Here is a 20129-nt window from a genome sequence, read left to right on the forward strand (position 1 = left end):
ATATTTTGTGATAGCTTAACATGTTTGAGTTAATACTGTAAATGCTTTACACAAGTGAACATCCTTAAACTTTAAAATCACCTATAAGGTAAGTACCGTATTGTCCCCATTTTACTGATGAGGACAATAAGAGTTAATGAGAAACTTGTTTGTCTATTAACTTTCTTTTTTTTAAGATTTTATTTATTTATTTTCAAGAGAGAGTGTGCATGCATGCAAGGGACAGAGGGAAAGGGGAAGAGAGAATCTCAGTCATGCTCCATGCCAAGCGTGGAGCCTGACACCAGGCTTGATCACATCACCCTGAAATTATGACCTGAGCCAAAATCAAGAGTTGGATGCTTGACCAAATAAGCCACCCATGTTCCCCTATTTGTCTATTAGGTTTTTAATTGTGCAAGTTGTGGGCTCCCTGTGCCTGAATTTCTTCATCTGTAAAATAGGGATAAGAATTACCTCAAAGGATTTTGGGAGGAGAGAGTGAGATAACACATATAAAATGTTTAGTATCATGCCTGGACTATATTAAATGCTCAATAAATGTACCTTGTTAAAAAAGTCTGTAGTATATGCTACTCTACTGCGTATTTTTTTGTTGCACCTTTATGAAAAATTCTGATTACATGTTTCTAACATACTGTATATTTTTGATATTTATTTTACGTAGAGTTTTGATACCCATTACTGGAAGTACCTCTGTGGCCATGTCAGGGAAAATATAAAGTGAAGAAAGACACTTTTATTTCATGTGAAAGTACATTAATTTCATTAACATGAATATTCAGAAGTTGCCCTGTGATTTGCCTGTTTTCTAGGTAGTTCGATTTCACGGAGGAGCTCTTCCTGCTTATGTTACATCTAGTATCCTTCTTGCTTATGGAGGACAGTTATATTCTCTTTTCTCAACAGGTAAGAATGTTTCTATTCCTCCTCCCCATCTCTCTCCACCCCTTTTCTCCAAGTTCTTCATTACTACTTATTTGTCTCTCATGTGGCTGAGTTCATGACCCGTCTCTCCAGTTTACAGGCATTTCAGATCCTCTGGTTTTAGGAGATCCCCAAGAAGATTCCTTACTTAGCTTTTCCATTTTACACTTTAGTGCCTGAAATTTTTTCCCTTTATTCTAATGATATCTTAAGAGGGAGAGTCTCCTTGATGGGGATCTTGTTCCCCATTCCATCCCTAGTACCTAATGTAGTGTCAGGCACATAGTAGGCATTCAGTGTAATGTTTGGGCTGTTCCACTACATCAGTTAGGTCCTGAATGGAAAAACTGAGAGTTTATTTTAATGAAGAGACTGTTTCAAAGGTATGGGTAGGGTTAAGAGAAACCAACAAGAAATGATTAAGTGCCAGGTTAGCAGTAGAGCCGTCTGATACTCCTCGTTTTCAGGGCAAGGGAGTGAGCAAGCCTAGAGGGCTGTAGTGGAGGGCAGCATTACTACAGCTATAGCCACTGTCAAGCTGTGGCTCAGCAGGGGGAAAAGGCAGGGAAATACATATACGAACCTTATTTCCTCTTATCAGTGCCTATAATTCATTGCACCTAAGTCAGCCTCCCAGAGCTCAGAACAAAGTAAGGGTGGAGAATGAATCCGGAGATCCCGATTAGAATATACACTGCATTGGACAAAACCTTTCCTAGAGGATAGCAATGAAAATAGTTTCCCAGGAGCCTGCTTTATAAAGCCCTCACACATTGTTGGGCTTGGGTTGTAATGAAGGGAGATGAGATAGGAAAAGACAGTGGATCAAAATACATAAAAATAGTCCAAAAATATCCCTACCCTTTCCTCTTGCCAAGTCCTTCTGCAGCTACTGATTTCCTTTCAATGACTTACAATTTCAAGTCTGCCTTTAGTATTCATTTTAACCTTCATATGCTGCTTTTGGGAATGTGAAATGGTATAGATGCTTTGGAAAGTAGGTTGGCAGTTACTCTGTGACTCAGGAACTGTACTTCTAGGTATATATCCAAGAAAAATGTGAACAGATACCCACACTAAACCTGTGCACCCATGTTCACAGAAGCACTGTTCATATCCAAAAAGCAGAAACAACCCAAGTATTCATCAGCTGATAAACACATAACTAGAGTGTGCTGACACCTGCTAACACATGGATGAATCTTGGAAACACACCAAAAAAAAGGAGCCAGTCACAAAGGACTGTACATTATATGATTTTGTTTATAGGAAATGTTAAGAATAGGCCTTTCTTTAGAAACAAAGTAAATTAATTGTTCCCTGGGAGCAGGTGACAGTTAAGGAGAACAAGTTTGTTTTGGGAGTAATGAAAATGTTCTGAGACTGATTGTGGTGATGAAGGCATAACTGTGAATATACTTAAAACCACTAAATTGTGTGTACTTTGAATGAATTGTGTGGTATAAGAATTACATCTCAGTTAAGTTGTTTTTTAAAAAAATCATGTTTGGAGCTTTGTGAAAATGCAAATGGTGAAACCATTTGGCTTCCTGAAGTTGTTTCAGAAGTGATTGTGTACTCTTACTTATGATCTATTGAGTTACAGTAATTTCTAATCTGTGAAGAGAGTCTTTATGATAATTGTGACCCTTGCTTTCTCTGACATGAAATATGTTGCTTTTACAATGCAGTCAATGTATGATATGACTCATAGTTACTATTTTTTTTTTAATCACCAGGTCATTGCTTAGAATATGCTACTGTGTTGGATAAAGAAGCCAAGCCATACAAAGTTGATCCTTTTGTAATTATGATTAAGTTTCTGTTGGGGTAAGTTTTATTATCTGTGATAATGATTTTAATTATTTTATATATATGAAACATGTTTAATTATTTTTATATATAAGACATGTTTCATTTATATAATAGGGGCATATATATATAGGGGCATAGTATGCTCCATAATGATATATAAATACTCATACAAATATGGCAATTGTCTTATTTTATTAAATGGGATTTTTAGTCAGAGTCCTAATAGGTATATCAACATTTACTTTGATATTATAACCATTTCAAAAGTAATTATAGAAATTATATATATATGTATCAGTTATAGAAACTTAATCTGTAAATATACCAAACTTCTTAAATTTGCAAAGGGATACATATGGTCTGTAATTTTTGAGTATCCCAAATTCATGAGTGCAAACTGTTATAGGATATTTGTGAAACAGTGCTTCAGATCACTTTTTATTCCCATACAAAGTGTATTTTAGATCTCTACCACACTTAGCATTCCATTTTTAATTTATTCTTATTTTGTGTTTTATGCTGAGAACAGGTATACATTAGATCTCTTTTCGTTAGTTATTACAATTAGCTGTTGGTTTTCTAGCTTAAAAAAAAGACAACTTATTTATTACAAGGAACAGCATTGATACTCAGGGCTCAGATCCTTGAAGATCAGTAGACTTACTTGGAAGATAAATAACTTTTTCTCTACAAGGAATTGAAATTGGTTTTTCAGTATAAGTACACATTGAGTATCATGAAACTTAGAGGACTCTAATGTATGGCCAGATACCTCAGATATTAAATATTTGAATGTCAGTTGTTGATTTTTTTCTTTTATTGTATGTTTTCTTTTATTCACAGATATAAATGGTTTGAGGAGTTATGGGATGTGTTAATGTTACCAGAATTAGATGCCATCGTTTTAACCAGTCAGAGTATGTGTTTCCCCCTTGTATCCTTGATTCTCTTTCTGTTTGGAACATGTACTGCCTACTGGGGTGGCCTACTGTCTTCTACATCTGTGAGACTCCTTTCTTCATTGTGGCTAGCTTTGAGAAGGTAAAGAATGACTGAAAGCTTTCTTATTGCTCTTAAGGAAAAAAGTGTATTTTGATAGGGAACCTCAGAATTAGTTAGCTTTAACTAAACTCTAATTTCTAAGGAAAGTAACCTTAGAAAGAAAAGAAGTTCACTTCTTCTAGAAAAACTAGAAAAACATGGGTTAGTGTTAAAAGTTATATCTTTGTTAAAGATAATCATTCAGGGGCACCTGGCTGGCTCAGCCAGAGGAGCATGCAAGTCTTGATCTAGGGGTCATGGGTTTGAGCCCGACGTTGGTGTAGAGATTAATGAACTAAATAAAAACTTTTATTTTTAAAAAAAGATAATCATTTATTGCATGTTAAATTCTGTTTGAGTTAATGCCAAGAGTTAATCAAAAACGTTTGACAGAGGGATGCCTTACTGGCTCAGTCAGTAGAGCATATGCCTTTTGAACTCAGGGTCATGAATTTGAGCCCAGCATTGGGAGTAGACATTACTTTAAAAAGTGACAGATTACAGAATTATTTTTAATTTTTATGATTGTAAATCTTTTGAAGGAAGAAATATTTATCTGGTAATGCTTTTATATGTTGACTTCCAGTCACACCTGAGAGCAAGAGAATTCCAGTCAAGATACTTAAGATCAGATTAGATGAAATGCAAAAAAAATTCCAAAAACATTGCCTAGAGTTTTATTTTGGATCCAAAGACAAAGTTTGAAGCTACTGATAGGCTTTTCTGGTAAACCACTGACCTTATTTCTCTTGCCTCTGCTCCTCACCGGACATGTTACGTGATTTACTGTCACAGAGGGGATTACGGTGTGATGCTTCTTCCTTCACCCTTCTGAGGTGCTTCTGACACTAATAGCTTCATAAGTCTGAGTGATCTTGAGACTTTAAGAAATAGAAAACTGTTTTTCCTCCTGTCAAGATAGGAAATATATATGACACAGGGCCTATAATTAATGATTATTTTTAGCAGCATTTTTTCTAACTTAGTACAAATATCAGCCATACTGTATCTAAATGAAAGAGGAGCTGTCACAGTGTGTTACAGAATATACAAATATATGTCATCCCTTGCTTTTATGAGAAAATATTTTACTGCTTACCTTGTGATACTTGCATATTAATAAGCAGGAGAGCCTAGCAGAGTACTGTATTGTTTTCTTTCTTAATATGACTGTATAAACAACTGTTAATATTCTTTTAATAGCTTTATTCTTGTTTTTTTTCCAGGCCCCCTGAACTTCCTAAAGATATCAAAATGATATCAGCAGATTTGCCCTTTTTGACAATTGTTTTGATCATAGTAGGTTGGACAACTTGTGGAGCTTTTGCCATACTGCTTACTTATCTTTATTATGTGTTTAAGGTATGTCACATCACTGAAGTCAGAATAACTAGGCTTTGTGACAGGCAGACATAGAATTTCCTGTAGGTGTTGTTAACGAAAATTTTAACTATAGCTGTAGTAACCTGTTATTTAAGGTTTAAGTGTAGAAGGTTTTCTTAAACATCTTAGTTATTTAAAATATATGATTAACTACGGAGCTGAAATTATTAATCTGAGTTCAGTTAGTAAAAACAAAATAAGGGGAGACTATCTAATCTGTTTCACATTGCTTCTTGCTCTTGCAAGTAGTATCAACTTTTTAAAAAGCATTTTATTTAGAGCAGTTTTTATTCATACCTTCTTTTGAACAAGGGTAATAGACAAAAAGTTATGTCACTGGGATCAAGCTATCAATTGTGCTGACATAATGTAGAATGTTACACATGTTGCTGGAGAATCAGAAGACAAAAATAATTAGCCTAATAATTTTACTGAGGAAGTGAAAAACTTCCAAGAAGGCTGATAGCAGGAAAATCTAGGTTATACAACTACATATTCTCCACATTAAACTTAGGTAGAGACAGTTGATACCAGAATGGATAATCATTTTCTTTTTTAAACAATGGTTTATTTACATCTGCTTTTAACACTAATATATGTACATTATATAATCTGTTTTCCAAAGGAATTTGTGTCCATCAGAAAAATCTGTTTACTACTTTGATTTATAAATATGATAGTTTTAGCTTTTTAAATTGGATATTTCAAATAATTGACCCAATGAACAAAACTGGCTAAATACTAAACTGGCTAAATACTTAGCCATAAGCAAACCTAACAAATTAAACCTAGAGATTTTCTGAGGTTCTTGTAAGCATTTCACCATATATAATTGAGTTCAGATTTTCAAAAATTAAAAATAGATAAGACACGTTAAATTCTTTATACTATACTGAAGATAATCAATATTTTACTCACAGGATGCTAAGTTATTAGAGCAAAGCATATTTAAACATAAGTTCTCAGAATACAGAGGTATAATAATATATCACACTCTGGAAGTTTTATTATTTTGTTTGTTTTTTAGTCCTTAATAGCAAGTTTGTGTAGTTATTATTTACCTTTTCTGAAAGAATATTTGTTTGTTTGTTTTTTAAGATTTTATTTATTTGACAGAGATCACAAGTAGGCAGAGAGGCAGGCAGAGAGAGAGAAAGGGAAGCAGGCTCCCGGCTGAGCAGAGATCCCGATGCGGGGCTCCATCCCAGGACCCTGAGATCATGACCTGAGCTGAAGGCAGAGGCTTTAACCCACTGAGCCAGCCACCCAGGCACCCTGAAAAATATTTGTAAAAGTTTAAATGTATTTTTAGTTAGATTTCTTTAAATTTCAGATTAGTGTTTCTCAGTTGTAATAAAAATGGTTTTTTTGTTTCAAAGTAAAAGTGAAATTAAACAGTTTTTTTCTTTTTTCCTAGATTGTTCATCTGCAAGCCAGCCTAACAATGTACAAAAATAGCCAGACTGTGGTAAGTTTTATTTTCAAAACTCTACATCACTTTAATATAAAAGAACGTGGGGAAATAAAGATTTTTTTAAGTTAGGATTTTACGGTGTCTAAAAAAGGTGTCATGAATTTAAGTAACTAAAAAAATTGAACCTATTTAGATTGTCTGATTTTAATTTTGTTGTTGTTGTTAAAGAGAGTAAGCATGTGGTGGGGGGGGGGGGCAGGGAGTGGTAACAGGGAGGAGCAGAGGGAGAGGGAGAGAGAATCTCAAGCCTCAAGGCCCCAACACCCCCGATGCAGGGCTTGATTTCACGACCCAAAGATCATGACCTGAGCCAAAGTAAAGAGTGCAATGCTTAACCAGCTGAGCCATCCAGGTGCCCCTGTCTGATTTTAATTTGATCTTTATCAGTATTTATGTCATGTTTGTTGTTACAAATTATCTCTTAAATTTTTAGTAATTACTTAGAGGATCTAGTCTCAGCAATGGAAATAGCAAGTCATGGGATGAAAATTTTATAACTAATAACTGCTTTAAATTACACTGAGCAAGGTAATTTCAATATTTTATTTCAGTTTGATTAGAAAGATGTGGTTATTTAGCTGTTAAATAATTGAGTATGATTCTGAGTAAAATAATAAACCTAAATTTTAACATCTTAGTAATTTTACTATATTGCTTTATAGAATCCCAAACACTCTAGAAGAAGTGAAAAAAAATCAAATCACCATAAAGACTCTACAGTACACCATCTTCGTTTATCTGCCAGTGATGCCGAAGATAGTCTGCGCATGCACAGTACTGTGATCAACTTATTAACATGGATTGTATTGCTCAGCATGCCGTCTTTAATTTATTGGTTAAAGAATGTCAGGTGTGTTTTATTTGTATAATTGTAATTTATGTGCTTCAAACAATAAGTATCTGTAAGTAGAAATTTACAAGATTTCTAATGATCCATAAAACTTGCTCAAGAATAGGAAGCTATATGTATCTCCTGAAATTTATTTTGAATATATGCATATGGTTCCCTTACTGTGAGAATATAAACTTCCTCAAAATCTGACTAAAAGAGGGAAGTTGTATTGTATTATTTTACCTTTAATCTTCTGTGAGTCTAGATATTATGTGAAAATGTGCATTTTGTTTTATTTACTTAAAGTACTCATAATGCTTAGTGCTTAGGTATTTTTCAATTTATAATAAGTTTTATGTTTTCTTAAATTTCGAAGTAAGAAAATACCTACATTTAAAAAGATTAGAAATAATGAAAAAAAAAAGGCGTAGTTTTCTATTTGAATATCAAACATTGAACTAAAATAAATGACCAGCTATTTTACCACTAAAACAATTTTTGCCTTATCACGTGATAATTGTTTTAGATTAAATCAGAGTGTGAAAATGCCCTCTAAGATTATTTCTAGAATATTTAGTTATTGGTAAGTATTTTTTAAAAGGCTACCTTATCCCAGTAATAACTGATCCCCTACTCAATACGGTTTTCAGAAATAATATAAAAATTTCAAATTATCTAAATACTGGAAATATTTTTTTCAAAAGCCAAGTAAGTTTGATAAATTAGATCAACAGATTACGAGATGTTAATATACTTCCCTTGTCCCTCATTATAGTCAAGATCAGATTTTTGCTCACAAGTATGGGGAGAAATTACTTGAGGAGTATGAATTTATGATTCTGAAAAGCTATAGATGCCTCAGTGTCCATAAAGGCCAGAGATGAGAATTTGTGGATTTTTAAAACTAGGGACAGTTGCTTTATGTAAACCTTCATTTTTTTCATTGTTTTTTTGTCATTAAAAGGAAGTGTTTCCATATTGGATATTTTCATTTCCTTTAGTAGTTTCTGAACATAGTTCTCCATGTAAAACTTCAAGTATAAAGATAATTTGTAGCAAAGTTATTTGCCAAAGATTTCATGAGCAATATATTTAGAACTCTCCTATCTATGAAATGTTTCGCAATTAATTTCTTATATTTAAAATGATTAGGTGTGCTTTTGATTTATGAGGGTTTTGTCTCTTTGGTATAGGTATTACTTTAAACTTAATCCTGATCCATGTAAACCTTTGGCATTTATCCTTATTCCAACTATGGCAGTTCTTGGAAATACTCACACTGTTTCAATAAGATCCAGGTATAATAGTTTAATCTTTGTTTTTCTCACATTTTTTCCTAGTCTTAATAGCTCTTCTTTTATGTCTGAAATGTGTTCTTTATATCGCAATATTTTGACTGTGTCCAAATATTTGACTAAATATTATGTCTAAATATTTTGAGATATATTCCTAAAGCTAAAGCTGTAATCTTATAGTAAGTATGGTTTGTGTGCAGGTATAATTTATATGGAAGCATATTTTATTTGTTTTCTTTTTTTTTTTTTTTGAAAGATTTTATTTATTTACTTGACAGACAGAGATCACAAGTAGGCAGAGAGGCAGGCAGAGAGAGAGGAGGAAGCAGGCTCCCTGCTGAGCAGAGAGCCTGATGTGGGGCTCAATCCCAGGACCCTGGGATCATGACCTGAGCCGAAAGCAGAGGCTTTAACCCACTGAGCCACCCAGGCGCCCCTATTTGTTTTCTTAACTGTGGGTTTTACTTGTTAGGATAGAATACCTTTTTTTGAAAAATTTAGCTCTTACAAGATATGATGACTAATAAAATTTGTCTCCATAAGTACAGGAGTGAAGTGAATAGGATTATAGATGAAGTAGGATTGGCCATGATTTGATACTTTTTGAAGTAGGGTGATGAAGTTCATTATACTGTTAGTTCATTTACATAGATGTTTAAAGTTCTCTATAATATTTGACTTTTCATTGACTGGTTTGGTTGTTTGCTCTGGGAACCTGTTTTCAGTTGATTTTGGCAGATGTTTGCAGATTTTCTAAAATGAAGCAGACCTGGGTTTTGACTCTTGGCTCTGCCGTTTAATACCTCTATATCCTTAGACAGATTTCTTAACCCCTCTTATCCTCAGTTTCTCTATTTTTTGAGTAAAAAGTTAATAGTCTTTGCTGATAGCATTTTTCTTTTAGAAAGATTTAGTGTCTTGTTTTAATATTATTCGTGTTAGGAATTAAGGGTTCCTTTTTTATTTGGTTTAGATTTTTTTTGTTTTGTTTTGTTGTTTTTTTTGCTATTATAAGTAAGGTTAAAATAGTTCTGTAGCTATGTCCTACTAAATATTATTTTTAAAAGGATTAGTCTATAGAGGTAGAATTGCTGAATGAAAAAGTCCAACTAACATTTTTCTGTTGTCAAAATTTAAAAGACTAAACAAAGCTGATTATTTACTTAATAGAAATATTGTTCTCTAGGTAAAATGTGGCTTATATTGATCTTTTTAAAAATTATGGACAGTTAAATTCATTATATGAAAAATTACTTCTAACATTACTTAGAACACCTTCTCAAAACTGTAAAAAAATCAACATATTCTGGTTTTGCCTACAATGTAGTTTACATAATGTATATTTTTCTGTTTCTTTACAGTAAATTGTTGAAGACTACTTCGCAATTTCCACTTCCTCTGGCTATTGGTATAATTGCTTTTGGGTCAGCACATTTATACAGGGTTCCATGCTTCATATTCATTCCTCTTTTACTCCATGCATTATGCAACTTTATATAAGACTGAATTTAAGGAATGATAAAAATAATTTACACATGTAGGGTCAGTAAGAAGAGGGAATGCACAGATTCATCAATGTGGACAGCAAGATCCTTTGGAGAAGACCAGTCTATTTTTACAATATTGAAAATAGGAAATTAGTTTTATAATGCTTGAGAAAAGTTGAAGCATGGTTTTGTTTTGTGGTATGGCATCCACATACTAGTCATTTTTTAAAAAATGGTTAAAAGGGTCTGGTGGCCACTGTTTTTGAGGATTTCTGCATATCAGCTATTCTGCTTGATTGGCCATAGTGGGGATCTTCTAAATACTCAGTAAATGTAGCATTGCTTGTAATCTCAACTCAAACATTCTCCTCATTTCATCAAACTTTTTCTGAAAACTTGGTTACTTTGTATTTGGTACAACATGCATATTGAGAAATCAGTCTTAAAAGATGGATGAAAAAGGAAAAGATCTATGAAATTCACAACTCTTTGGTTTCTCAAAAATGAAATAACTCAGAGAGTCTTTGGCCGGTTTTTGGCAGCCACAGTGAACAAGGCAGATCTTTTGTTTTCTTACATCTGTGAAATACAACTTTTCATTTTAAGGAGACATGTTTTCTTCTTGGTAACCAATGCAAGATTGGTGAACATAATTTAAACTCAAAACTTACTGAAGTTTTCTCACTACTTTTCAAATACAGATCTCATTTTGTATTCTGGGTGAATATCATGAGACTATTAAAGAAATCTTTTGTTCAATTTAAAGAAAATTGTCCCAGATATTTACTTTATGGTGTTGGAGCAGTACAGTTGTTCAATATATACCATTTCATTTAATTCATTGACCACATGGTTGCCAAAAGTGCCTCAGATCATGATGTATTTTTAAAATAACTAAATTCCAGTGGTTAGAAAAATCTCTAGGTTTGCATAGTTTCTGTCTTCTGTAGGAAAAAAAAGTCAGCATGATCAAGTGGTAGACCGCATTTGATATGCAAAATTATACTATTAATGGAATAACCAACTGTTACCCATTATTTAAGTATAAACAGTATACTTAAATAAATTGGAGGGTTTTGCCACTAGTTTCAACAATGGTATATTAAGTTGCCACGGTGATTAACTTGGTTTGACAGAAAAGAGAGCAATATTTCTATTTCATTTCAAACTTCAGCTCACTTTTAGCTACAGAAGAGTAGGTAATAGAGCTAGGTATCTGCCTTAAGATAGAATAAACTCAGGCTGAGGTATACTTGGCTCATCCTTTAGATGTATATGCTCTACATACCCAAAACCATTTAAGTAAAGCCCGTAAATCCCAGTAATATTTATGAACTTTTGACCTTGTTAGTACCCAGGAATGTCCTAGGGTACCAGATCCATTTTTTCAGCAATTGCTTCTGGATTCCATTATAGCCTCTCAGCTGTTACTGCTTATGGAGGGTTACCCCCACTTCACTGCCTGGAGAGGGTTACCTCACTTACTTACTTCTCAGTTCTTACTTCTCAGTTACTCCTCAGGCCCTTGCTCTTTTGTGGAGTTGAAGAGGATCTCCATGTTATCTGTGAGAGTTTACTTTAATTTAATTTAATTTTTTTAATTTAATTTTTTAAAATTAATTTAATTAAATTAAATCAATTAAAGTTTAATTCCATTGTTGTCTCTCTCAGCCTCATGCCTGTTGTTCAGTATTTATATTTACATAACCTCACAGTAGACAGGGCTGCTATTTCAGGCTCTTGTTTGAGTGAGGTAGCACATTGTTCAATGTATGAAAGGAAAGAGAGTTTATTATACACTTGTCCCATGGCATACCATGTGTGTATTTAAATGACGTATCTGCTTACTTTTACCTATTCATATATTCATAACTAAATTTTAGATATATTGTATCTTTGTTTTGTTTTTTTTCCACTGATATCATTATATTTTTAAGTTACAGGTTAAATGTGTCATTTAACTCTTTCTGTTTTTTTTTTTTTTTTTTTTTTTTTTTTTTTTTAAAGATTTTATTTATTTATTTGACAGAGAGAGATCACAAGTAGGCAGAGAGGCAGGCAGAGAGGGAGAGAGAGGAGGAAGCAGGCTCCCTGCTGAGCAGAGAGCCCGATGCGGGACTCGATCCCAGGACCCTGAGATCATGACCTGAGCCGAAGGCAGCGGCTTAACCCACTGAGCCACCCAGGCACCCAATTTAACTCTTTCTGAACTTATGTTTATATTCAGAAAGAACTTTAGAAAATTCATTAATATCTATTTTCTATTGCAGCCACAGTCATTTTGGTTTTTTTTTAATTAACATATAATGTATTATTTGTTTCGGGGGTACGGGTCTGTGATTCATCAGTCTTACATGATTCACAGTGCTCACCAAGCACATACTCTCCCCACTGTCCATCACCCAGCCACCCCATCCCTCTGCACCCCCCTCCCTTCCATCAACCCTCAGTTTGTCTCCTGAGATTTTAATAAGAGTCTCCTCCGGTTTGTCTCCCTCTCTCGTTTCATCTTGTTTCATTTTTCCCTCTCTTCCCCTATGATTTTGTCTTGTTTCTCAAATTCCTCATATCACAGAGATCATATGATAATTGTCTTCCTCTGATTGACTTATTTCTCTTAGCATAATACCCTCCAGTTCCATCCATGTCGTTACACATGGCAAAAACAGTCATTGTGTTTATATGATTTAAAATCTCCTTGTTCAGTCAGTACTGCTTATGAATAAAATGTAACAAGCTTAAATTTCTAATTTGTGAGTAGGAAATTAGCTTTTTAAAGCAGTAGACTAGGCACACTAATTCTTACTAAACAATTTTGATACGAGTGTAGTTATCAAGTCCTAAAGTCTTATTTGTTCAAACAGAATATTTCATTTTAGAGCTATAAAAAAGATTCAAATTAAACATTTAATAAACAACAGTAGGTTGGGTCTTTAGCCATCAAATACACATACACACACACACACACAAACACACTCACACTTACACATTTTGACAGGGTGTTTATCAAATCCTGATGCTCTTGAAGCCCAAATAACTACCAGATATGAGAAGGTAGGCTCTGTCTGAAGATTAGGGAAATTGATGTTTCTGTCTCTTGGGGAAAAAAATAGTCCTTCCGTCTTTTATACATTGTTTCTACCATGCTTGCAACCTATTATTATTAGGTGACAAAACAGTACAGCTTTATTAGAAATGTTACTAAAAATTATTTACTGGCAGTTAACAAGTTATTAAGTTCAACAAACTTCTGAGCTCGAGTGCTATAACATTTTTATTTAGAATTTGGGTTTTGAGTGAGTTTTGTGTTATAAAAATTACTCTTGTACCCTATTGTTGATAATTAGATCCAATAGGAAAAATACTGAGTGATTTTAATGTTTCTAAAGCCTCAGTTGGAGTTACTAGTATAATATGGTAGCAAACATTGACCGCTTTTTTCTGGATCTTTTTCATGCCAGAAATTAAATAGATTCTGCTAACTCTTTTCTTGGTTGTCACTAGAATGGAAATATTTAAAACACTGTTCCCAAAAAGCCATTCTTGCCTGGTTCACATTGATTTATAGTTTCTTCAGTATATATTGATCATGTATTGATTAATCTTTAATTTTTTTTCATATTTTGGTCAGATAAATTCACATGTATCCAATGGAATACCTTTTCTTGACTGAACTACACTATGGTATCTACATGATTACACAGTAAAGAAAAATAAAGAACTATACTAGGCCTAGTAAATGTTTGTGGTTGATTATCCTATCACCATACACACATACTTAAATGAAGCAAATTATCTGATTTGTTCATTATCAAGTTCTACACTTTTCCTAATGCTTCAGACTTGTCATTCATAGCATAGTATATTTATCTTACATCGCTGCTCATTAGCAACTCTTACACGTAGTGACCAGGGGAAGTAAAAGGAGGGGAAATGGGAGAAACACAAAGATTATGGAATGAACTAGGACTGTTGATTCCTGACTCCTCAGATAGTTTAGTTGACCTGTATTTTCATATTAGGCATTAGGTCTAAATTAGTGTAATGTCTTGCTTTATTAGGAAGTTTAATGTAAAACTTTACAGTGATGCACTTGCAAATTTATTTTTATTATTTCTGTTATTTTTATTATTACTATTATTTATTATTACTATTATTAAAATCAGTTGGAATTTTTTTTTAATGTTACGATTCTCTATGACTGGGCATCTGCTGATTATTCTTTTGTCATCACTTTTTGTTTTCTCAGTGTTACATATCATAGGAAACTAGATACCATGTGAGGTTTTTCAGGGGGGAGTCAATTTGGACGGCATGATGCACTCCCACGAAGTATTAAATGTATTTTTGTATTACGTGGGGCGCCTGGCTGGCTCAGTCCATGGAGCATGTGACTTTTGATCTGGGAGTTGTGAATTCTGGCCCCACTTTGGGTGTGAAGATTATTTAAAACCTTTTAAAAAAAAAAAAGAAAAGAAAACTTCCTTGCCACATAAGGTAATGTATAAGATACTTTTATGAAATAGATGATTAGGAGCTAAAATTTTATCTCATTCTTTTTGAACAAAGGACAGCATTTCAAAGTCTGCAATGAACTTTTATTTATACATAATACACATGCATTCTTTCACAGTAAGTTTCAATAGCCTGAAGAAATAGGGAATCTGTGAGGCTACTTGTGTACTTTACTTTTAATAAGGATGATAGGAAAGAAAAGTCAAGTCAGTAGTCCAAATCTGCATATGTGTACTGTAAATGTTTAAGAATTCACATTTTTGTGTTGAATTATATTATAAATATAGAAGACCGACTTTGTATATTAGCAGTTTTAAGAACAGAAGAAAGTTTGGAAATAGTGAGAATAGACTAATTTATTTCATTATAGTGTAAATATAACAGTACACCTAAATCAATAATATGCGTCTTTCACGAGTTAAATGATACTCTAAGCTACATCCTGATTACATTGTCTATGGTTGAAAATTTTAAATCAAGTACAGGACTTTCTAATAGTGTTTGGTATGTTACGCTGCCAAAAATGACTGTGGTTTGAAATGCCAAGTAACCAGTCAATTTCTGGTGACTTTGTATAGGACTTGATATGGATGAGTCAAAATTACTCTGTACCAATTCTGTACATTGTAGATTTGAATACTTGTAAAAAACTGTATTTGTTAAAGTATTTTGGTTAGTGTAAATTTGTTCGCATATTTGAATTTTAATCTTAATTTAGGAAGGCTAAAAAGTAGCCAGTTTTGTAAAGTTCATATACTATTTTTAATGTTATTTTTGTTTTTAGTATTTGTATTCTAGTAGTGTTACTAGTAAAAGATTTATAGACAAAGTATAGAACTGTTAAATGTTCATAAGCCAAAATTATAGGCATCTTTTATATTTCATGTTGCACTTGTTTTGTTTCATATTGGACTTTTTACATCCCTTTGCAGGAAAAAAACACATTTGAGCTTTTTTAGCATAAAACTCTGCATTGAAAAATATAACTGTATTCATATGGTTAGCAAAACACACTGCCACCAAAGCTAAGTGAAACTGTAAAATACCTCCAGATATTTGTGCCAATGAATTTTTCTTAACATATTGGGATTATAGGAAAAATACTTTCAGTATTTTTCATCTGGGACTTAATATTAAATATATAAATCATAAAAACTTATATTCCATACCCAAAATTTTCTTTGAATATATATATAATACAACATAGTATATTCTCTTTTATCTGAATTGTGGAATAATGTTCTCAATTTTATTGGGTTTAAAAGTTAATTTACCCAATAATGATCTTTTGTTAGTTAGTTGAAGTAATCTTTCATTCATCACAGATTCATGCTGTTGTGTAAAACTTAGAATTGTGTTGTGCAGATTATTTTTTAGTACAGGTGTCTCTCATTTATTTAATACAGATTTTACTGTGGAATTTCTTTTGTTTCCTATGTATTTCTGTTTAGTCCCTTTATAAAGCACATATTTCCATGGGGAAATTTATCTACTAGATCCTAACATGATTTATCTAAAATCTATCTAAATCCTAACATGGTTTAACTAAATTTATCTAACTAGATCCTAAGTGAAATAAACATCTTAAAATGCATATTTTAACAGAAAATATAAACAATCAATGGTGTTAATGCTGAATTAACATTGAAGGGTGATATACTCATGAGAGAAAAGTAAAAATAGAAAAATGGTAGACTGTTCACAAATATGTTTATCTGGTTGAAATTCTTTAATTTCTCCCCTATAGAAATTCTCAAAGGGAATTTCAGTCCCTCATATTATGTAGTTTTTCCCATCAGTTAATGTCACTTATTGTTTCTCTGTCCAGTAAAGTTGATGCAATTTGCAAAAGTGGTCTTAGAAGTAAAGAGGCAAGAAAAAAGGAAATATTAAAATGTTTGCCCGTGATTTAGTGACAGTTTATCCAGTTAATTGGTAGTGACTGGGTATTAGTAAAAAGATGATGTATAAGACCTAAAAATTCAGTTAACATTGTTTTTTGGAATAAGTTTTTCCTTTGTGTTAAATAATTTGATCCTACATAGGAGGTACCTGTATTTTATTATAACCATGCTATCTACATAATCAAAAATGTATTCTTTGGATGTTGGTAGAAATAACCTCTTCCTCCTCTACAGGGGGAAAATCTCTCAATTTTTAGAGTATGTGATTTAAGAAATTATATTGTGTACTTACCTTTTCAAAAATATAAAAATGACTTTTAATATATTATTTTAAAGTGATTACATTACGGTTTCTTAAACTTAATGACTAACTAAATGTAGCAACATATCCATGAGAAACCAGACCAAAATTGAATGCATAAAATATTATCACTGTGACTTCGAACTTATAGTTTTTTAGGATAAAATAGACTGTGCCTTAAAATGAAGGAATGCCCTGCAATTTTTATAACTGTATATCTTATTATGGGTGGTCTTCTCAAATTGGTCCCCAATTTTTTTCTTTGAAGTTGGTAAAGTAAAATTTTCAAAGTTGACCAGTGTTTCTTTTTTCTGCTCCAGAGGATCCCCTTAATTTCCAGAATTCTCATTTTGAGTTAAAATTAACTTACACTTCATAGATGTAGAAAAGTAAGTTCGGCTAAAGTTTCTGAAAATCAATTTATTTTAGGAAAAGGTGGTGCTTCTGTTTTGCACTTATTTACATATGGAAAAATCTTCAAATACCATTTTTTGTCTTTCTAACAAATAATCTATCAAAGATCTGAATTCTTCCCTAAATTTTTCCTCAGATTATTGACACTCAAATTTGAATATCAAAGTTAGTTCACCCAATAATAATTTTTTAGTAATTAAACTCAGATTCATGCAGTGTATTTTTAAACATTATTTCCCCCCCTTTTTTTTTCTCTTTTTCCTTCCTAGTAATTTTTAAGGTATAAAAGAACTGGTTTCACTTGTTCCTTTTTTTAATGTAAAGACTTGTATTTTTACTGCGCTTATTTAAAAAATAAATAATGAATATAATTTCTATTAAGACATATTATTCCATTCATAGGACATCGTGGTCTGTGCTAAAAGATGCCCACATCTCTGTGTACTCAGAATGTGTTGTATATTTTTCAGTTTTGACCATAAACCCAACATAGTTCTTCTTTCTATTTCACCTCCACTAATTCCCCCCAAAGACAGAAATCTAGGTTTCTCTACAAATATGTATAAAGAAAACATGTCTTTCCTTAAAACGTCAAAATCGAGATGGAAATAGTTAGGGCAAGGAAATGTAATAAAATACATGGCTGTCAACCTGCATCCACTTTCATATTACAGTTAAAAGTTTATCAAGGACAGACTATGTATTAGGCTGTGAGAGACTCAGTAATCCTTTATTTGCAAATTGATATTTTTGTTCTCATCCAGAAAATGTAGTGCATAGTAACAACACTTAGTGCAAAGGAGCTTGTCCTGTAGCGTATACTGAAAAATGATTGTCACCTTGCAGATTTTTCCATTTAAATATGCATGATCTTCTCCAGTACTTTGTATAATATATGGTATATGAAATACACATGTGTGATTTTGTGTGTATTTTTTATATAAGTAACATGACGTTTAACTGGTTGTAATTCACAAAAGTGCTATTTGTTATACTCTGTAGAGTGTTGTGTATGTTTTTATCTGTTTTTCAGCATTATGGTGTGGGGTTTCATAGATGAATATTTGCCTTCAGTCCTTGCTCAGGTATTAATGTGTAGCAGTTTTTGGTGCTTTCTTTTTAATCTGTTGTAATCTGGTGTTCTGAATGTCCAACAATAAATTTGGTGAACAAGAGCATGTGGTGCAGAGGTTACTTGCTTACCAGCTCACAATACCATTTCAGGAAAAAAAAAAACCCTCAAAATGATTTCTTTACAGCCCATCTGGAGTTCAGAAACTTGAATGCCTGATAAGCATGGCCCATAATAAAATGACACATCATATGTAAATATTGGAAGCAAGATCAATTCTAGTATTTCCCAACTTGGTTATTTTGTAGCATTTGTATGGACACCTCATGGTTCAAGTTTTATTTTCAAGGAATTGTAGTTTCTCTTTCAAATACAGGTCTCCCAAAGATCTTGCTTTCCACTTTTCTTATGTTAACTTGGTATATATTCTTTTGTGCCCACTTTCTGAAATTACATGAAATTGAGATTAATTTAAACAGTTTGTAAACAGATATCTAGGTCGTCCTAGAACTACTAAATTTGATCAGTAGGGAAGAAACCTGGAATTCTGGGGCGCCTGGGTGGCTCAGTGATTTAAGCCTCTGCCTTCGGCTCAGGGTCCTGGGATCAAGGCCCAAGTCGGGCTTTCTACTGGGCGGGGAGCCTGCTTCCCCTCTCTCTGCTTACTTGTGATCTCTGTCAAATAAATAAGTAAAATCTTTTTAAAAAAAATAAATAAATAGGGGCACCTGGGTGGCTCAGTGAGTTAAAGCCTCTGCCTTAGGCTCAGGTCATGATCCCAGGGTCCTGGGATCCAGCCCCACATCAGGCTCTCTGCTCAGCGGGGAGCCTGCTTCGCTTCCTCTCTCTGCCTGCCTCTCTGTCTACTTGTAACCTCTGTTAAGTAAAATCTTTTAAATCAATCAATAAATAAAACCTGGGATTCTGTTTTGACAAGTGCCACAAATAGTAATTCTCAAACTGTGTTAGTTAATAAAATTAATTTGCTAGAGCTCCTAGAAGCATCCAGAAAGACTCCTTAGGATTACATGATGCCAAAAGAGACACTAATTGAGAATTTAGTATAGACCTAAAACTCATTAAGAATGGGTGAAAGTCGGGACGCCTGGGTGGCTCAGTCAGTTAAGTGGCTGCCTTCAGCTCAGGTCATGATCCTAGGGTCCTGTGATCCGTTCTGCATTGGGCTCCTCGCTCAGCAGGGAGCCTGCTTCTCCCTCCGCCTGCTCTGCCTGCTATTCTCCCTGCTTGTGAGTGCGTGCTCTCTCTCTCTCTCTCTCTCTCCATTAAATAGATAAAATATTTTTTTAAAAAAAAGAATGGGTGAAAATAAAAGTGGGGCAGGACAACTTTTTGAGGGACAGGTGTCTTTTTACACTGATAAGTGTATTCTAAACTATTTTAACTAGTATCTCTAAATATATCATTTATGAATCATCTGCATGAATTAACATTGTACATGTTATTACTGAATATACCCCCAGAAGTAAATTTTTAAAAATGAGAGATATACAGCTAGAATTTTTAATAGTTTCCTTGGATACATAAAAGATTATCCTGAAAACACCTTAATATGGAGGCTACTGGATTATCCAAATGAAAGCCTCATAGACCATTCCCACTAGTTTTCTCGCTTTTTCAATTCTCACTTCATCTTCACTGCCTTTCCATT

At 33.2% G+C, this 20129-nt stretch overlaps 1 protein-coding gene across 2 annotated transcripts in view; it reads left to right on the forward strand.

Annotated features, from left to right (window-relative positions):
* PGAP1 (post-GPI attachment to proteins inositol deacylase 1) overlaps positions 1 to 10968 on the forward strand; it is a 79784-nt gene extending 68816 nt beyond the window's left edge. For both annotated transcript variants that reach the window (XM_059168522.1, XM_059168523.1), the window contains 8 exons: positions 816 to 909; positions 2667 to 2757; positions 3586 to 3783; positions 5010 to 5145; positions 6584 to 6634; positions 7303 to 7490; positions 8666 to 8770; positions 10129 to 10968. In XM_059168522.1, coding sequence (XP_059024505.1) covers positions 816 to 909; positions 2667 to 2757; positions 3586 to 3783; positions 5010 to 5145; positions 6584 to 6634; positions 7303 to 7490; positions 8666 to 8770; positions 10129 to 10267 — 1002 coding nt within the window. In that variant the 3' untranslated portion in view covers positions 10268 to 10968. The remainder of the gene's footprint in view (positions 1 to 815; positions 910 to 2666; positions 2758 to 3585; positions 3784 to 5009; positions 5146 to 6583; positions 6635 to 7302; positions 7491 to 8665; positions 8771 to 10128) is intronic.
* Positions 10969 to 20129: the final 9161 nt, after the last annotated feature.

The sequence above is a fragment of the Mustela lutreola genome, chromosome 3, assembly GCF_030435805.1.
Source record: "Mustela lutreola isolate mMusLut2 chromosome 3, mMusLut2.pri, whole genome shotgun sequence".
Lineage (NCBI taxonomy): Eukaryota > Metazoa > Chordata > Mammalia > Carnivora > Mustelidae > Mustela > Mustela lutreola.